This window comes from Molossus molossus, unplaced genomic scaffold, assembly GCF_014108415.1.
Source record: "Molossus molossus isolate mMolMol1 unplaced genomic scaffold, mMolMol1.p scaffold_m16_p_14, whole genome shotgun sequence".
Lineage (NCBI taxonomy): Eukaryota > Metazoa > Chordata > Mammalia > Chiroptera > Molossidae > Molossus > Molossus molossus.
In genome coordinates, this window is record NW_023425349.1 from 30373658 (window position 1) to 30393047 (window position 19390).

General features: G+C 53.5%; 1 protein-coding gene across 1 annotated transcript in view; it reads right to left on the minus strand.

Moving 5' to 3' along the window:
- The window catches only part of COL15A1 (collagen type XV alpha 1 chain), a 96496-nt gene that overhangs the window by 53172 nt on the left and 23934 nt on the right, over positions 1–19390 (minus strand). The window contains exons 3-5 of the mRNA XM_036261764.1: positions 7666–8213; positions 6144–6218; positions 4628–4708 (exon numbers count right to left, since the gene is read on the minus strand). Of these exons, the coding sequence (XP_036117657.1) occupies positions 4628–4708; positions 6144–6218; positions 7666–8213 (704 nt within the window). The remainder of the gene's footprint in view (positions 1–4627; positions 4709–6143; positions 6219–7665; positions 8214–19390) is intronic.

The window sequence follows — 19390 nt, forward strand, 5'->3', positions numbered from 1 at the left end:
AGGACCCAGCCAACCATCGCTGGACCTGTGATGTGAGCAAGAAACACCCAGGACACTAAGATTTCAGGGTTGATTTGTGACTGCAGCCATTACTTCCCTATCCTGACGAATAACAGAAAATTATTTCCTTCATGTCAGAATCTAGTGTATAAACAATGAATCTCTGGCCCGTCAGAACAAGGAGGGCCCCATAACTTAAGGTTTAATGGCTCAGTTCTTGCCATCAATCTTGGGTCCAATCTCAGCTCTCCACTTATTAGCTTTGTTATGTTGGGCCGGTCATATAGCCTCCCTGAGACTCAGCTTCCTCCTCTGTACAATGGGGCCAAGGATAACTACTGACAGGGGACAGAGTGCGTGCAGGTCTCAGCACAGGGCCACAGTATGAGCCCACCAAGGGCAGCCGTCATCAACATCACCAGAATTCTGAAGTTTGAGAAAACAACACCTCAAAAGTGATTTTTTTTTTTTTAGTGTTTATGCACCTTAAAGAAAGATATCGTTTATTGCATTGTAAAATCCCAAGGGTGGAGGCAGGGGTGGACGGTTCCAGGGAGCTGGGCCTTGAAGAATGAACAGAGCATCAGAAAGCAAGAACGGAAGGAGGCGTTGAGGTGACAAAGGACACAGCATCGCCAGGGTCTAACAACCTGCACTTGGTGAGGGTTCCGGATGGAAGCAGGAGGACAGAGCCAGGAGGCCGAGAGGGAGGGGGCTGGTTCTTTGGGGAGAAGTCTGGCCTTGGATCTGGGGCACCTGGGGGTGTTAGGCTAGGGAGTGGCGTGGGCAGGTGTGTACTTTGGGGAGTTCACCCGTGTGCCAACAGAGCGTGGGCTCGGGGAGCTGAGGTTAGGCCAGGAGACCAGTGGCTTCGCTGAAGAAGCCCAGTGAGGTAGGAACCAGGGAGGCATCGCGGGGGCAGGGAGCAGGGACCACCCCAGGGGAGAGGCTCTGAAGACCACTGGGACTTCTCCATTCCTCCCTAGCTGCTCAGTGACCTGGCAGGGGAGTAGGACCCTGTCACAGCGGTTCCTCCCCTCTTCCTGCCCGGGTCCTCTGGGCTCAGGAAATCGGGCCTCTAGCCTGGAGCAAGGCCTCCAGAGGCTGGAAGTGCAGCTGCTTTACCAGGGACTAGGGCTTTGAGACAGGCGGGAGGGCAGAGGGGTGCCGGAAAGGCAGGACGAGGGTGGCTGAGCTCCGCAACTCAGGTGGGAAAGGCCGAGTTACGTGAAATCTCTGACTCCAGTCTGTCGACCAAAACCACTTTTGGAAATCTCCTAACAAGGGGCCCACAACCCCCCGTTCACGGCACAGGGTGAACCTGGTGAGCTGACCCTCGGGGATCAACAGGCGGCTCTTGGTGTTCAGGGGTTAGTGTGGATAGAGAATTAGTGTGGTTTGTGACAAAACAGGAGTGTCGAGTGTTAAGACTTTTTATTAAAAGTGTGGTGATTTGCTCGGCCCATACTCATATTCAACACGTATTTCCTGAGGCCCTACTGTGTGCAGGTCCTTGGCTGATCCCTGGGGATATGGACATGAATAAATAAGACAGGGTGGCTGTCCTCACACTGTTGAGTATGGGGAGACACAGCCCAGACCCAGGCACGACTAACTGTGATTGAAATGGGACACATGGGACAGCGGAAGTGAGATCCAAGTGGGGAGCGAGGCTGGCCACGGCCCGACCAAGGGCTGTGGGCCACGTTCTGAAGGATGAGTAGGAACTGGCGGGGCGGGGCAAGACGGGGCGGGGTGGGGCGGGCTCTTTGCCACAGAACCCAGGGGCCAAGGCGTGGATGGGGGGAAGTGCTCTAGTGTCTGGGGAACTGGGAGAATTTGGGTGTGGCTGGAAGAGAGATCCTGGCTGTGGATCTGAACCACCTGCAAAGCTTTTTACAAATACAGATTCTTGAACCTCACTCCAGACCTACTGAGTCTGAACATCAGCCCAGGCAAGAACCTCCCCCCATCCCGCCGCCCCCCCAGGCTGAGAGCTATAGGGATATTAAATCTAACACAGCCTAAGATAGAACTTTCCAGAAATGGAAAGGGGTGTCAGCAGAAGCTGACGCAGCAGGGGAAGAGCAGGGGAGCAGGGATTCCTACCCTAAATGGGGACGGAGGTGAAGAGGGCTGGCTCCTTCAGCCCGTGACTCAGTTGGCTGGTCATGGATGGCGTCTCGAAGGTGGCGGTGGGAAAGGGTGCAGACAGAGAAGTCATGTTCATTCCAAGAGGGCAGCCAGACAGAGAGGGGAGGGGTGTCTGAGAGTAAGAGGGAAGTTCCCCGACTTGGGGGGTGGCCCGGAAGGGCAGCCATGGAGCCCTTCCAGGAGATGGTGAAGGGGAAGTCCCAGCTCTGGGTGACATGCCTGAGGGCACCCTGGTCCCTCTGCGGGGGACCTGGCCCTGCCACCTCCTCACTGGGCAGCCTGGGACAAAACTGACACTCCACCCGCCTCAGTGCACCTCCGGGGAATGGATGGAAAAACACAGCCCTGCAGAGCAGGCTGGAGGAAGAGCGTGCCCTGCAGGAGCGGGCGGAAGGGATTTGACATCCGCAGCAGACAAGTCAGCCTCAGCACCCGCAGCTCCAGACCCCCAGGCCCAGAGCCTCGTCCAGGGATGCGTGGGGCAGGGGTTCTCTCAAGGACTGAAGGCAGCCACAAGGGCTGACACTGGGAGGGGGTCCCTCAATCTTCACAATAGCCTACCATCAGAACTAACAACCACGGGCATTCACGGAGAGCTGCCAGGACCAGCCCTCGAGTTTCCAAGGGTCAATTCATCCTGCCTTCTCACTAACCCTGGGCGGGAGCTGCCCCATTCCAACTGAGGAGGAAACGGAGACTCCCGGAGGTGAATCCTGGCTTCAGCTCCACAACCAGCACCTGGCAAAGTTGAACGCACACTTGGTGGGTCTTTGATCTATGCCAGTTCTCTTAAAACCACTGAGGAGAGTAGTTTTGGGGACCCTAGGGAGGAAAGTGTTTGGGGTGCCCGCCCAGAGGCCAGGGAGCCCATCAAATCCCTTTTTCACCTCTCCAGACACTTTGGGGATTTATTCCGTGCTCATTCACATCCACATGCGCCCTGCCCTGCACACCCTGACCCAGGAGAGGAGGCCGGTCAGGTGCTGCCTCCATCCCCGGCTGACCCTGGCAGAGCCGCCTGTCCTTCTGAGCATCCAACTCCCTTGCAGGGTTGTTGTAAGGATTCAGTTCAGTCATATATACAAAGCCACATAGTGGGTATCGAGAAATGCTGGTCTTCTCCCTTCCCCTACCATTTCTCCACTTCTGTCCAAAGCTGCCCACCACCAATACCTCCTTCAGAAAGCCCTCCCTGGCCAGCCCCACCCCACGACCATCTCCAGCCCCTCTCCCCTCGCCCAGAGCCACCCTGAGCTGGCCTCACTCCTGGCTGTGAGCTGGCGCACAGGGGGCAGCATCAGTCTTCACAAGGCCCAGCGACCACCACTCTGTGCCCTGGACATGCCAATGGAGTGGTCAGCGGTTGGTGGGCACACAGGATTGCAGCGCTGCTCAGACCCTGGACGTCCTGCATCGGAGCTGCCCAGGAGCTGGCTGCAGTGCTGGGGACAGGCTGCACCCCACCCGGGCCAGCAGCTCAGAGTTGTGGCCTGAACTCTGGCTGGGACATCAGGGGATCTATGCTCCAGCCCCAGCTCTGCCCATGTACCCTAGAGCCGGTTTCTTCCCCTCACTGGGTCTCAGCTTGCCCGTCTGTACAAAAGGTATCTTTGTGCACCTTTACACAGAGAGGTGACCAGTAAGTCCCTCCAGCACTGAGACTACGGTCCTGTCCTTCCCCACCCACACCTCTGTCGCCAGAGGTCTGTAATGTATAGCCTCTGCCGTATTTCCATCTCTCCGCTCTTTGATCAGAGAGGAGTTTGCAGAGTGAGCCGGACCAGATGAGGAGATTGCTGGGGCTTCTGTGTCAGTGACTCACACACTGCTGGCTGTTTGCACTAAAACGGGCTCCTCGGTGTCTCCAAGTCTGACTCAGTGCTTTCGACACCACTTCCTGGTCTCAGAGACAGGGTGCACTCCCAGGAGGGAGGAAGCCCAGGCCACAGGGTGGATGGCTGACTCTCCCATGGAGACCAAACTGAGCTCCTGGGAGGACGTAGCAGCTTGCAGGAGTGCGGGCCCCGACTTCCTTCTCAGAGCCGAGTCCCGAGCAAATGCTACAATAGCCACTGTACAGGGACACATCCTTCATGCCAGGCCTGGGTCTGTCTCCTCGAACTCTCAGCAAGCCATGCGATAGGACTCTGATTACTGTTTTGTGGACGAGGAGCTGAGGCTCACAGAGGCTGAGCAAGTTCTCCAAGGTCACAGAGCTGGGAGGCAACAGAGCACATTGTCTGCCTCCGGACAGCCTTCTCACACCACAGCACAGGGCAGCCTCGGGTAGCTGGTGGTCCCATGCACGGGGAGTGACCTTTGGCCAGTACATTCCTGCTTTCCCCAGATGAGCTCACGATTGAATCACAGATCCAAGGACAGAGATGTCAGACCTGGGACTCTGGGCCCTCTCCAGCAATGCTCAGGCCCCTCAAAGCTGACCAAGATGACGGCACGGCACCCCAGCACTCACCGGGGCTTGAGTGTAGGTGTCTGCTTCTAAGATCTCAGCAACTCCGTCTGTCTCCTGAAGCCCGCTGGTCTCTCCTGATGCCTGTGTGGAGGCAAACGATGCCAGGTAGAAGGGGAGCAGTTTACAACAGGGAGCTGCCTCTGGTGGAGAAGTGTGTGTGTGTGTGTGTGTGAAAGAGAGAGAGACAGAGACAGAGACAGACAGAGTGAAACTGAGGACAGCATGTGTATGGTGCAAATGCTTGGTTGTTCTTTTTGTTTCCTTCCACATTTTATTGCTCAAATACTACAATCAATTTATAGTCTCTCTAACATACCTACTTTCATTTTGTCCAGGTTCCCTTCGCTCTCCATCAAAAGGCACTGGCCCTTTTTGCATGACTGTCACCGGAACTTGACACTGGGAACAGTTCTATTGGAAGTGCGTCCTCCTGCTGCTACCTACGCGTCCTAATCAGCCAGCTAATGGCAACAAGGCGCCGCGTGCCCTGCGTCTGTAAGCAAGCCCTCATCAGGGGACTCCTGGGCTGTGTCTACCTCTTCAATATTCACAGCAGTGCAGAGACAGAGGGACAGAACGTCTACGGCGCCCTCCTCTCAGCCCCGCACACGGGCCAGGCCTGGGTCACGGCCTCATGGGGCGCGAACCTTCTCCCAGAGCCAGATTGCTCCTGGAGAGGCCTTCCAGCCAAAGCGGCAGCAGTTTTTACTAAACGAACGAAGTCAACTTTGGTTTTGTTTTGGGGTTGATACCACCCAAAGAGGAACAGCCGTTCTAGGGCTGTGCCGCACTCTGCTTGCCTCTGACTCCCCTGGAGGGCCTTTGCTTCTTGCTCTGAGGGACACACACTGTCCTCGGGCAGGTATGGGTCCCCCTCCCCCGCCCACCCGCCCGACACTCAGCACTGTCACCGGACATGGGTGTGTAGGGGTCTAGGGGTCGCAGAGCAGCCTGAGGATGGAGACAGTTCCCAGTCTATCCCTTTCTCTTAGCACCTCCCCAGGTCTGTCACCTGGTAGGTGCTCAGTAAATCGTGAGGGCGGGGAAGAAGGAACGGAGGGAGAAGAGGGAAAAGGACCCATCTTTTTTCCTGGCCCACCACCCCACTTCCAACTCAGGAACGGATCCATTTGCCAAGCATAAAAGCTAAATCTAGGTTCATTTTTATAGGAATTTACACCCAGGGTGTCTTAGAGTCTTAGCTTCGATTTTAGAATCCTGACACCCTTTCTTGGCAGGAAGTCTGGAAATCGGGCCATTGGCTGCCACAGCTGTGGAAATACCTCACACCTTAGCAGAAACACAGCCCCCCCCCCACCAGAGAGATAGCTGAAGCTCTTAAAAATAATAAAATAAAGCCCAAAAGCCCAAAATAGGACGTGAGGCAGCACTTGCCAAGATGAGAGGCTCCATGACGTCGGGGATAAAGAATTGCCTGGGCACCCAGCCCTGCCCTGCAGACTGGCTGCCGGGGCTGCAGGGCCCAGGGTGGGGTGAGGGAAGGGAGGGGGCTCACCGAGGACTCTTCGGCGTCACACTGCTTCTCAGGGGCCCTGGGGTCCGGGTGGACGGTGAGCTGCTGTATGGAGCCCTGGGGAAAGCAGAGGGTCAGAGGCTCCAGGTGCACAGCTAGAGCACAACCACCAGAGGAAACATAACTGGTTTTGTGGTGGAGAAGGTCCCGGGACAGGTGGTATTGGCCGCGACAAATAAGCCAAGCCACCTCTTGGCCCACTCTCATTGAGGGGGGACTTGGCTTGAGCCCTTGTCATTTGAGCCCCACTCTCTGGAGAGCCCCGTGGGGAGTACTGTGTTCAAGGCACAGACTAAGAGCAGCCTCCTGACTGCTCCCAGGTCTCCACCTCGTCAGGGGACAGGTCCCGAAATGCAGGTCGCCCCTCTCCCAGAACAAGTCTTTCCCCTGCAGCTCGACGGTTCTGGGCTGGAAGGCCTCATCCCAAGAAGAGATGCCAGTCAGCCTCCCTTTCTCCACCCGCTCCTCCCCTCCCCACCTGGCAACTCCTTCTCCTTGACCCACCCAGAGCGAGCGTTTAAAATTCATTAATTGGTCCTGGCTGGTTTGGCTCAGCGGTTAGAGCATCAGCCTGCGCCTGGAAGGGTCTCAGGCTGGATTCCTGGTCCAGGGCACACAGCTGGGTTGCAGGTTCAATCCCCCGGCCTGGTCCGGGAGCATGTGGGAAGCAACCAATCCATGTGTCTCTCTCACATTCATGTTTCTCTCTCTTTCCTCTCTCTCTCTTCCCTTCCCTCCCTCCCTTCCACTCTTTCTAGGGATCATCCTCAGGTGAGGATTAACAAAAACAAACAAACAAACAAACAAACAAACAAATAAATACAAACAACTGGATTTTAACTTCTTAAAATCCTCAGTCTTCCTGCATATCACTAACTAACCCAAACTCCGCCCCACTGTACTGTGGCGTATCAGTAAGCGCAGAGCCAGCACATGGGCTGCCTAAATGAATCACACAATTTAGGGATTTCCTCTAGAACAGCACGTTCATTAAAGCCCATGCTGATAGGTCAGTTTTCTGAGATTTTTTTCAGGGCACAGTGTCCAAAAGGAAAGAGAGAAACTCCCTCCCTCAGGCATTCTAGCTACCGCCCCTCTGCAGAATGACTGCCCCTGCCCCCATCCAAAGGAAAAAATCTCTCAAGGGCTAACAGACGCCTCTCTCTCTCTCTCTCTCTCTCTCTCTCTCTCTCTCTCTCTCCCTCTCTCTCGGACGCCTTGAAGCCACAGGGAGCTTTCACAGGGCTGTCGGGCTGACTCTGCGGCCCCAGCGCAGGTTTTTGTCTCGCTCTTCCAGAGGGAAGCACACAGAGGCTCGGAGGGCCAGGTGCTGTCTCAACCATCGGGCTGCACCGAAATCTCAGGACTGGTTCCCGGCCTAGCGTTTTCCCCACCATGCACGCATGCCGCCTTGAGGGCATAAGGATAAAATAAGAACAAGTATAGTCGCTCATGTGTCACACGGTGTCCGGCGGCCGCCCCGATCTGCAGGGCTCAGACTCACGATGAATTTCTCCAGCTTCCTGGCGCCGGCACTGCCCACGAAGAGCCCTGCTCTGGGTTCAAACACCAAGGCCCGGGAGGACCGCTGGAAGGGGACGTGGCTGTGCTCCTCGCAGTCCACCAAGAGGGTCACTTCCTTGTCCTGGACGGTCACAGCAAAACGGTTCCACCGGTGGGTCATCACCGGCACTGAGAAGGCAGCAGCCTCGTGGGACACGGAGGAGCCGGGCTCCGTGTAGTAGAGGATGATCCGCTGCTGGCCATCCTCCACCCCCGAGAGCTGCAGGCCCAGGTGGATGACCGTCTGGTAGGTGTCTGTGATGGCAAAGAGCACGCCACCTTGGTCACTGCTGGGCTTCACGATGGCACTGATGGCAAAGTCCCGGAAGAAGGTGGGCGGGAGGAGGACGCTGGCTGGGCGGCCCACATTGGCGCCAGGCCCGAAGCTGTAGGCTGGGAAGCCCCCATAGCCTGTGACAAAGGACACGGACGGGGACAGCGGGAGGCCAATGATCTCCATGAGGTCCACTTGGCCCTGGGAAGCTGGTTCTGCAGGGAGGGAGAGAGAAGCCACATTTCACACACACATTCTGCTGGGCTTGGAAATGAGAAAGGAATCTCAGGGGTCACCTGACACAACCTCTCCCTAAGGTGTTAACCCTGCTCTATGCAGTAGAATAGCCATTAGCCAAGTGAGCTCTTGAAATGTATGTTGTCCCCACTGAAAGGTGTCCTAAGAATAAAATACAAATTTCCAATACTTATTTTGGAAAAAGGAATATAAAGATTTCATTAGTAATGTTTATATTGATTACATGTTGAAATGATAATTTGGAGAAATAGTGGGTGTTTTAAAACTTTTAAAAATAATAATATGAGAAATAAGCATGTGCCCCCCACTCTGCTTAAGGGAGAAAATCTCAGTTCAGTTGAAGCTCTCATGAACTGTCCGGTCCTCCTCCCTGCCCACCCCGAGGAGGCACTGGGGACGTGGAGTGGACGGTCCCACACACGCCTCTGTATGTTTTCTGCGTGAGGATGTGTCTCTAACACCCTGTGGGACATGTATTCTGCTGGCACTTTTTCTCTCTAGTCAACGCTGTATTTTTTTTATTTTTTTTTTAATCCTCACCCGAGGACATTTTTCCATTTTTTGTTCAGATAGAGTGGGAGGGAGAGAGAGGAACAGAGAGAGAGAGAGAAACATCGATGTGAAAGGGACACATCGAGTGGCTGCCACCCGCACGACCGACCAGGGCCGGGGACAAACTGCAACCGAGGTACATGCCCTTAGCGGGAACCGAACCCGGGTCTCTCAGGACCGCAGGCCGACGCTCTAACCGCTGAGCCAAACCGGCCAGGGCTCAACGCTGTATTTTTGAGATGTGTCTTTGTTGACTTATGTATTCATGATAGTACCCTGTGGTGCAAATAGCCATAATGGATGGTTTGCCTTTCTGATGATGGAAGGCGAGGTTTCCATCATACTACAAACACTACTGCTATGGACTTTCTTATACATCTCTCCTCATGGTTACCTGTGCAGGTAATTCCACCATCTGGGGGTAGAATTATTGGATGATATGGGGATATACACCCACAATTTCACTGAGTGTTGCTAAAATATTCCCTGAAGCAACTGTGCCATTTTTTAAGTTGAGATACAATTAACATATAACATTGTGTATCTTTAAGGTGTACAATGTGTTGATTTGATATATTTATATATTGCAATATGATTCCCACCTTAGCTTTAGCTAACACCTCTATCATGTCAGGTAATTATCATTCCTTTTTGTGTGGTGAGAACATTTAAGATCAACTGTGCATTTGACATGCCTACCAGAAGTGTGCTCTTGCCCACATGTAGGGGGGCAGAGAGACGGGATTTGGGAGAGGTCCATGGGGCTCCCCAACTACAGTGATAGTGTTTATTTCCCATGCCCCACTGCCCAACAAGCCCCAACACAGTCCCTCCAGGGCCTCAAGCTGCCACAGGTGCTCCCCCTCTACCTGGAATGCTTTCCCCTCTGCACCCACCCTGCCCGACCCCATGGCACCCCGTTATTTTTCCAGAATAACTCCTTTTCATCAAGACTCAGCCCTGGCCTCACCTCCCTTGAAATGCCTTGTTTCACCTTCTGCACCCACACCCCTCTCCCATTCCTGAGGCTGTATTAGATGTCCCCTCGGTACCCACTGGGTGCTCCACCACAGCCCCAGCTCGCTGCATTTCACTCCCTCACCACTGGGCCTGAAGACAAGGACCACACCATCCGCCTCTGTTCCCAGCACCCAGCCCCGTGCTGCTGAACGAACGAATGAAGTCCAACCGCTCGTCACACAGAAGGCGTGAGTGAGGTTAAAAGAAGGAAGGGGTTTGCTGGCTGTGAACTCGGATCTGAATCTCAGTCCAGTGCTTTTTCTCTCTAGTTTGCAACATGCATTAAAAGAGAAATTAATTTTAAGTATGACAAACCCCAGAAAGCATAAATAAAATGATGGGTGAATCTAGTTAAATTTAAATACATAGAAAATTTTAAAGTTCTGAACAGCGAAATAAAAATCCCCACAGTGTCACATAAAATCCCCAAACTGGACAAACCTATTACTGCATATATTAGAAATCACAAAGTAATTATCCAGATATACGAAGCCAATGAATAAGCGAGAGGGCAACAACCCAGAACAAAAATGGGCAAAGAATAAGAAATTCTTTCCATAGCAAAAGAAATACAAATGGCTCTTAGACACAGGAAAAGACAGTTAACCTCACTCAGAATGAGAGAAAAATATAAGTTAATACTACAAAGATATACCATTTTCCCTATTGGCTTGGTAAAGATCAGAATATTGGATAATATGCAGTGTTGGCAAAGGTTTGAGGAAACAGTCCATCTCGTGCCAGGCTGGAGGAGCAAAACTGGCGTGACACCTGTGGGAGGCAGTATTTATCCAAATCACAAGTGCACAGGTATTCTTTGGTGCAGTAGCTACACCTCTGTGAATTGTTTTAACAGATAAAGTTACACGTGTGAGATCAAAAGCATGCTCAGGAATGCTCATTGCAGCCTGGTTTAACTGTATCAAAATGTCCACCTTTGGGAATGGTTAAATAAATAATAAATATTTTATTTATCCATACTGAGCCGGCGTGCCTCAGTGGACTGTCATCCCATGCACCAAGAGGTCACAGGTTGGATTCCCATCAGGGCACATGCCCCAGTTGTGGGCTCGATCCCCAGTAGGGGGCGTGCGGGAGGCAGCCAATTGCTGTTTCTCACATGATGTTTCTATCTCTCTCTCCCTCTCCATTTCTGTCTAAAAAAATCAATAAAAATATATTTAAATACAACAACAACAAAAAGATGTGGTTACAGGCCTGGCCGGGTAGCTCAGTTGGTTGGAGTGTTGTCACATACACCGAAAGGATGCGGGTTTGATTCCCGGTCAGAGCACATACCTAGGCTGCTGGCTCGATCCTTGGTCAGGGAGTGTATGAGAGATAACTGATCGATGTTTCTCTCCCTCTCCTCTCCTTATCTTCTCTCTCACTCTGCTTTCCTCTCTCTCTCAAATCAATAAACATATTCTCGGGTGAGGATTTAAAAAAAAAAATGTGATTCCTTAGTTATTAACATGAAACAATCCACAGGATGTACGAGGTTATAAACAAACAAAAACAAGGTACAGAACAGAATTGTTATTCGTTGGAAACACATATTAAAGACATAAATGCATACAATATATTTTAGAATACCTCTAGAAGGATACACAAGTGCAGTAGAGATTGTCTCCAGGGGAGGGAGACAACCAAGACTTTTCTTTTCACTGGATACTCTTTTCTACTTTTTAAATTTAACACCATGTACATGATGTAAAAAATAAAGACACTGACATATTTTTTAAAGACATTCACTCCTTCCATTTCTTTAGACATTACAAAACCTTTTCTCCTTGCTTTTTCTCATTCAGATAAAGCCAATCTCTGTCGAAGATTTAAATAAAAGAGGGAAAAGAAATAGAAATAAAAGCAAACACCCCACTGTGATTTCTTTTCTCTCCTCCACAGTTTAAAACTAAAAACAAAACAAACCGTGGACACCCTGCTGACAGCCCCACTTTCCTCCTTGAATCCCCTGAAAAACGTCTCCTGCAGTTCCTCTCTCCGACTGAGAACAGGAGGGGGCGCTCCTCTGCAGGGGGAGGCTCCGGTTCCGAGACTGTGTGGTTCCTCGGGGAGTGAATGGGCCAGAGCCTTTCATCTAGTGATTTGTTTCCAAGTGGTGTCCAGGGGGCTCCAGGGACAGGTGGGGGTTCAGGGGACCTGGGGGCAGGGGCTGAAACATTCCCACCCAGACGCCTGCTTAAGCAGTACAGCCCAGGCGTCCTTGTGGGAATTCTGGGAGTTCTTAGTCCCAGACAGATTCTGCTTTAAAAACAATCACAAATCTACCCTTGTTTAATTGACAGGGAGCCGCTGGTCAGGAAGAGAGTTCCATCACCAGGACACACAGCCAGGAAGCAACCGACTAGGGAGCATCTAAACAAGGAAGGACAAGGAGAGGTGTGATTCTGCCTCGGGGGCACCTGGAATCACAGGCCTCCTGAGCTGGTGCTCCTTCCCACAAATCCTGCCCCCCAGGCCTCAGCCGTGAGAGGAGGACAAGTGCGCAGGCACCAGCAGAAAGGCCTTGTTTCCAGTGGGTCGGCCCCAGAGGGAGCCAAGCCACAAACCTAGAGGAAGCCCAAGTCAGCCCAGCCTGCTCTCCGCAGCCCCCACCTCCTTCCACACACATTGTCCCGTGGCATAGTTTAGTGTGGCGGGGAGCGACCCCTGGCCTGGAGTGACCCATGCTCAGGGCTGCACCTGGGCCTGCTGGCTCATTTACCCTTGGCCTCTGGCGGGAGGGCCACCTGCTCAGGCAGCCACCAGGGAGGGGAGGGGAGAGAAGAAGGAGCCAAGACAAACAGGCCTAGCAAAGTGGTCCATAGGCTTGTCCTGGAATGGCTCCGTGCTAGGCAGGAAGGGGCGGAGGGTGGAGATCACAGCTGGTGGAAAGACTCCTACCATCCTGGAGGGGGAGACTGAAGGGGGCATGCTGACATGGGGGAGGGGCTGATTATAGAACTGTAGCTTCAGGAACCTCGGGGCCTACCATGGGAGGGCACCACATTTCTCCCCAGATAATAGTACCTACCTCACAGGGCATCGTGTAACTCGAGTGAAAGAGTATTCCTAAAATGCATAGCACACAGGAAGTGCCAGGCACAGAGACTGAAGCCCCATAAAGGTTAGTGAGGTCAGGCTCGAGGTCCCACATCCAACAGGACCTCACTGCATGCTCATCCATCACCTGGAGATCCAGCTCCCTGCCATCTCCAGGATGCTGGGTCCACAGGCCCAGGAGGCCTCCGAGCACCCGCACAGCCCTGGGGCAACAAGGGGGTCCAGGCAGGGGAGACAGGGCTCTCCAGGGGAGTCCCAGTTCTGCCACTGACTCTATCTGTGCTCTTGGGCAAACTGCTTCCTCTCCCTGACCTTAATTTCCCCTATCTGTGTGTCAGGAAGTCAGAAAAGATAAACTCTCAGAGCTGTATCCACTCTGACATAATCTCTGTATCTTCACTGCCTTGAAAACACCCCCTGAGGCTGCATCTAACCTCAGTCTCAGTCTCTCATCATTAATGCACAGGGATAACTTTATTTACTATGGGTTCTTCAACACCCTTTTCCAATGCACGAATTTGGTAACATTCATAAAGCCCCACATCCCGCCTGTGTGCTGCTGGGATATGGAGCAGAACCTGGAATGCAGGTTCTGAGGAAGTTTGCAGTCCAGGTGTCTGGGTTAGCAGTCACCTGTTCATGCTACTCGCAAGTTCCAGATGAAGTTGAAATTCCATTCGAGACACCCCCTGCTTCGTCTCCTCATCCCCCCACCCCCACTTTCCCCATCTCTGGCTATGCTCATGCTGTTCCTTCTGTTAGTAACAAACTTCCTCATATTCTCATAACTGATTCTCATAACTGATTCGCTCAGCTGCACCCCAAGACACCAGAGCCCCACCCTTGCCCTACACACAGAGCCACAGGCATCTCCCCCGTCAAGGCTTGGCACAGAGCAGGCATTCGGCAACGTGGCCTATGGAAAGGGGCAGGCAGATGCCACTGGGCTTCACTCCCCGAAAGTCTTTGGTTCCAGAGCACATCTCTGGGGCGGCCCCTCCCACAGGCACAGGGAGAGGAAAAGCCTGCTTTAGAGATGGACCAGGAAGGGGAAAATCTGAGCAGTCACCACATGGTGCGACTTTCCTCCCAGGGGTCCAAAGCCAGTTTCCATGGAAACTAGGACAGAATCCTAGCAATAAAGAAACAAACAGGGCAGGATTCAGGTTTTCCTTCCACACAGATGACAGCGACCTGCCCAGAGGAGGTGAATAACTTGTGGAAACACCTCCCTCTTTTCTTCCTCTCAGCTAAGGACTCCAGGATATCTGGCACCTCTCCTTCCCAGCTGGGCCTCAGTTTCTCCTTCTGTGTAATGGGCTGGTTCAGCCCTCTCATCTGTGGGGTCCTGAGGAGTACCAGGGGCTAGCCTCGCCTTTGGAGTCTTGCCTCCCCAGGGAACTGTATCTGGCTTTGCAAAGCTCCATCTCACGGATGACATCTGGGACCCAAGCCCAGTGCTCCTGCTTGTTAGCATTTAAGGCCAGAAGAGTCTAAGAAGCGTTCCTCTGGCTCTGGGTCAGCAAGGACAGTGAAGAAGCCAGACAGGCAGAACCGGGCAGGCTGAGGACACCCCAGGATTGTGTGCGGCAGTGGCCCCTGGCGGCCATACAGAGAACTGCACCTCCACTAAACAAAACACAAGCAAGACCTCTGGTTGCAGCTGCAAGGGACAGCCTGTGCCTGGGGAAACTGGAGACAGGGATCCCTACAACAGAATCAGAGACGGAGGTCTGCAAAGAACCCAGGAGCAGGTCTGAGGTCACAGAGGGGCTGTAGTCAAGCCAGGACTAGAATCTAGTTGCCTGCCTTCCATCCTCTGTCCTTCCTATACTAGCTGCCTGGGAAAGCAAAAGTTACCCCTCCCCACGTCTCTCACTCCCACCTGTGGCTGTGAAGACACACAGAACACCTCATTCATATTTAATGGGGACACACTGACTGTTTCAAGCTGGCTGGTGTACTCCCACGGGGGCAGGCCCAGGAGGTCCAGAGGACCCCATGTTGCTATGGCCAGGGGCTGAGCCAACAGGCCGAGGGTTACACAGGTGAAGTTGGGGTGACTGTCCTGGGGACCCTAGCAGGGCCCCTCTGGCCTGGGTTTTCCTACACTCAGCCCCTGGGGAGAGAGAAGGTCCCCACTACCTCTTTGCTGCCTGTAGCATGTGCGAGGGAGCCTCAGAGAACCCGAGCGCCCCCTTCCTTGTTCCTCCTCAGGCTGTCCTGCTTGGGGGGGCATTCTTGTATCTTCTCAGGACTGTGCTTTCCCTTCCTTTGGATACCCCTACAGGGAGGTGGCCCCTGAAACTCTGGGTGCACCAAAATCAGACCTCCTGGCCTGCGTCTTTCCTTCCTCCCACCTCCCTGGGGAGACAGAAGCCGGGAGCTCAGGAGGCCCCACACTCTACACAAAGAGCAGCTCACCATCTGGAAAAGCAGTTTCCTCTGCGGGACCCACCAAAGGCCATCTGGCTGAAGCTTGCACATCTCCACCGCTGGGGAGCTCACTCTCCCCATAGCAACCCTGGCCACTGCTGGACAGTCTGTCTTCGGAGCTCCTTCTCCTGGGGAGTGCAGGCATATGGCCCTGTAGCTCTCACCTACCTGGCTGGGCCTAGCTCTGCCCTCTGAGACCAGACCCAAGTCAGCCTCAACTTCACGTCACGGTCTCTCAGACACTGCACAGCGCAGTGGACAGTGCCAGCTTGGGGGCACCCCCTGTCACCACTGAGCATTTGATCTTGAGCAGTCCCCCTCCTCTCTGAGCCTCAGGCTCCTCCTCTGGGAAACGAGAGGCTTGGACTAGATGGTTTCCAAAGGCCCTTGCCAGGTCTGAGAGTCTCTAATTCTGCATCTTCCTCATCTCCTGTCTTTTTTTTTTATTTCTCTAACCACCCTTAACTGTGGTTCCTTCAGCCCCACAGCCTCAGGCCTGGAAGGAATGACTCCAACAGGGATCATGACAAATCCAGCCCTCCCACTCATCTTTGGACAGACAGTCTGGCCAGAGGCAGGAGTGATGTGCCCAGAAAAATGTCACAGCTCTGCTTAGGAGGAAACATCACCCCACCCAGGCGGAGTCCCCAGAAGCTCCGGGTTCTACCTGACTCCCTTCCCGAGGAAAGTGAACACAACAGGATCATGCTGCATGGGATCCGTCTGCACCCAGTAAAGCTGCAAGAGGTTCTTAGAAAAACCTACCACCAATGCATTTCTTAGAAAAAGAACCATTTCCCTGCCAGGGAAAAAATCCTGGATCAACCTAGAAAGGAGACCTGGGCTTGCCAACAATGAAAGACCTCATTTTTCTGAGCTACAGAAGAGCATTTTTCTACATGTAAACTTAGACCGCCTCCTTCCCTTTTCCGGCTTTCATATATAGCATAGGAATTTTCCTGCTCAATGAACTTACTGTGTGAGCTCCCCGCCCCTGCCCCCTCTGTCTCTCTCACTCTCGTGGTCCTCTGGCCTACACTGAGCAAAGGATGGTTTTGAAGGGAGCCGGAGGTGGGCAGAGACTGGCAAGGTGTGGAGCCTGCAGCTTGGCCGCCCTGCCCAGCAGCTGGAAGGAGCTGGGCCCAGCCGAGAACCCCAGCAGGAAGACACCCACCTAGCACCCTCTCTAGTTTCCAAGGCATCCTTTCACCTGTTCCTTCCTCCAGGAGGGGGGCCAGGCAGGGATCATTCTCTCAATTTGCAGAAGAGAAAATCAAGCCCCAGAGAGGGGAAGGAATTCACTGGAGGCCCCAGGACAGGAACCAGCCCTGAAGACCCAATGCTGGGCTCCGCCCATTACAGCCCACTGCCTGGCTTCCCTTGGGACCTGGGAGGGAAGGGGCTGCACATCTCTGGGTCCCTATAGTCCCTGTCCATCCCTCCATGCAAACACCTTCACTTTATTCTGGTGGTTAGGCCCGGCTGGTATGACTTAGTGTACTGAGCGTTGCCACATGGACTGAGAGATCCCGGTTCGATTCCCAGTCAGGGTACATGCCCGGGTTGCAGGCTTGATCCCCAGCAGGGGTTGTACAGGAGGCAGCAGATGAATGTTTCTCTCTCACATCGATGTTTCTATCTCTCTCTCGGTAAAAATCAATAAAAAATATAAAAAATAGCATTTAGTCTGGTGGTTAGTTCCCTTCCTTGTCTGATACGATTAGATATGGGCATGGACCTTGCAGACTCATCTCTCAGACCCCAGCCAAGGGTGACCTGAAGCAGAATGACAAGAAACAGTAACATCAGCAGCTAAGACTTACTGTGGGCTTGCTATGTGACATGCACCATCCAAAGAGTTTTCTGCTAATCATTGCATCTTCACTACTGGTTCTCTATGAGGTAGATACTTTTATTATCCCCATTTTACAGGTTAGAAAATCGAGACTTGGAGAAGTTAGTTATTGCTCCAAGGCCCTGAGGATCATAAGCAATTGGAGTCAAGATTCAAATCTGATTAGGTTGTATGACATAGTATGAACATTCCAGCCCTGGCCACATCAGAGTCACCCCGGGAGCTTTTAAAAGACAGGGTCTGCCCCTCCCACCTGGCCCTATCCACCCAGAGTCCTCCAGGGCCTGGCCTGGTGAGTCTGATGCACTGTCCTAGTTGGCAGACACAGGTAAGGGTTAATACCTTGGGCTTTGGTGTCAGACAGACCTGGGCTTGAGTCCTGGGTCTATCACTGACTGGTGTGTGACCTTGGGTAAGTCACTCCACTTCTCTGCACAGTGGGCTCCCAGCATCACCGTGAGAACAGACAGGGCCCTGCACGTGGTGAGCACTCGGGACCCGGGGTGAGCCCCAGCTGGGCTGGGCACTCTCACACCCCTGTCAGCCCCCCACAGCCCCCCTCCAATGCTTAGCCTGTAAAGAACTAATAATGTCACTGGATAAGGAGTCCCCGTGACTAGGGACCTGAGGAGGTTAGCCCGGAGAGAGTGTGGTATGGCTCCCTCATTCTGACACCCTAGTCTGCTCACCGCCACCCCTACACACACACACACACACACACACACACACACACACGCCCATATCCATTATTACCCCGGGGCTGGGCAGAGATGGGCTTCAGTGCAAGTCACACAGACTCAGGAAGCGGCGGGGAGGGGGGCTGTCTTGCTGTGGTGCGGGTCTTCAGCCCTCCTTTGCCCCTGCCCAAACCTCGGTTCTGGGGACCTGCGTCTGAAAGCACCTCGGAGACCGCGTGGACCGCGCCACGTGGCGTGTTTAAAGCCAGCAGGTGTGGGCAGGCCTGAGAGCCACAGGCATCTGGGAAGAGCTCTGCAGTCAACGGCTCTGGGTTGTGGACCCTCCTTTTCCATCTGGGGAACAAAGGCTCTTTGAGTGTGACGAGGGCCTGGACTCTGAGGGTGACATCAGCCGGAATGAGTCATCCTCCCGCCAGGCAGCTCTGGGGGCTGCAGGGCTCAGTGAGGAAACAGGCCTGAGGGAGAAGGGCCTGTTGGGGGCACATGAGGGTTGCCAGATGGGAACACTCAATGACCTGCTGGAAGGGGGCACCCCACAACCCAAGGCTCCTGGAAACTGCCAGGCTTGGCACTGGAACGGGACAGGGAACGGACAGCTGGCCGGGCAGACAGGTCAGTGTAGACAGCTGGACAGAGGGTTTCCAACTGCATTCCCCAGGGCGGGGCGGGGGGGCAGCAAGGGGAAGGGAGGCTGAGGAGAAGGCCTGCCCCCCGGCTGCCTAACACACACCCGGACACTCACACACATAGATTCAGACTCCTGAAAACACACTCACACCATACTCTCACCTGTTCACAACACACCCACGAACACACACATACTGATACATATCATCACGCCCACACTCTCGCACATACACACACAGAGACACACGTCTTCACCCACACTCATGCACACTGACCCCTCTCAGGCTCACACTCACGTACTCACACACGTTCACTCTCGGATACTCTCTCGTGCTCTCACACGTTCACGCACACTGACCTACCCTCACACACACTCAAACTGAACAACTCAGACTTAACTTGCTTAATATATTGGGTTCCAATGACGGCCTCATGTGAAGAAGCAAACCCACAGTTAAAACGAACCAACCAACAAGAACAGCCGTTGACCCTCTTCCACGTGGCTGACGCTGAAGCGGGCGCGTTGTGGCGGAGGACACGCCGTGGGGCCCACTGAGCGTCTGCAGCCCGCTCCTCCTCCTCCAGGCACCTCTGTAAGGGTCTGGAGAGCGCTGACTGCTTCCCCACACAGGGTTGCAGTCTCTCTGATGTGGCTGCAGTAAACCCTTCTTTAGAATATCAAATTTGGGGCATGTCTCCACCAAGTGTTAAACTCAATGAATTCATTTTCTTAGAAGCAATGCTAGAAACGACTCATCAATAAATAGGAACAGCTGACCTGTACAGGTGATACCTGGAGCCTGGCAGACAGGTGCCCAGTGCATGTTAGTTTTATGAATGTTGAGTGAATGCACAGTAATAGCTCCTGTGCATTGAGCCC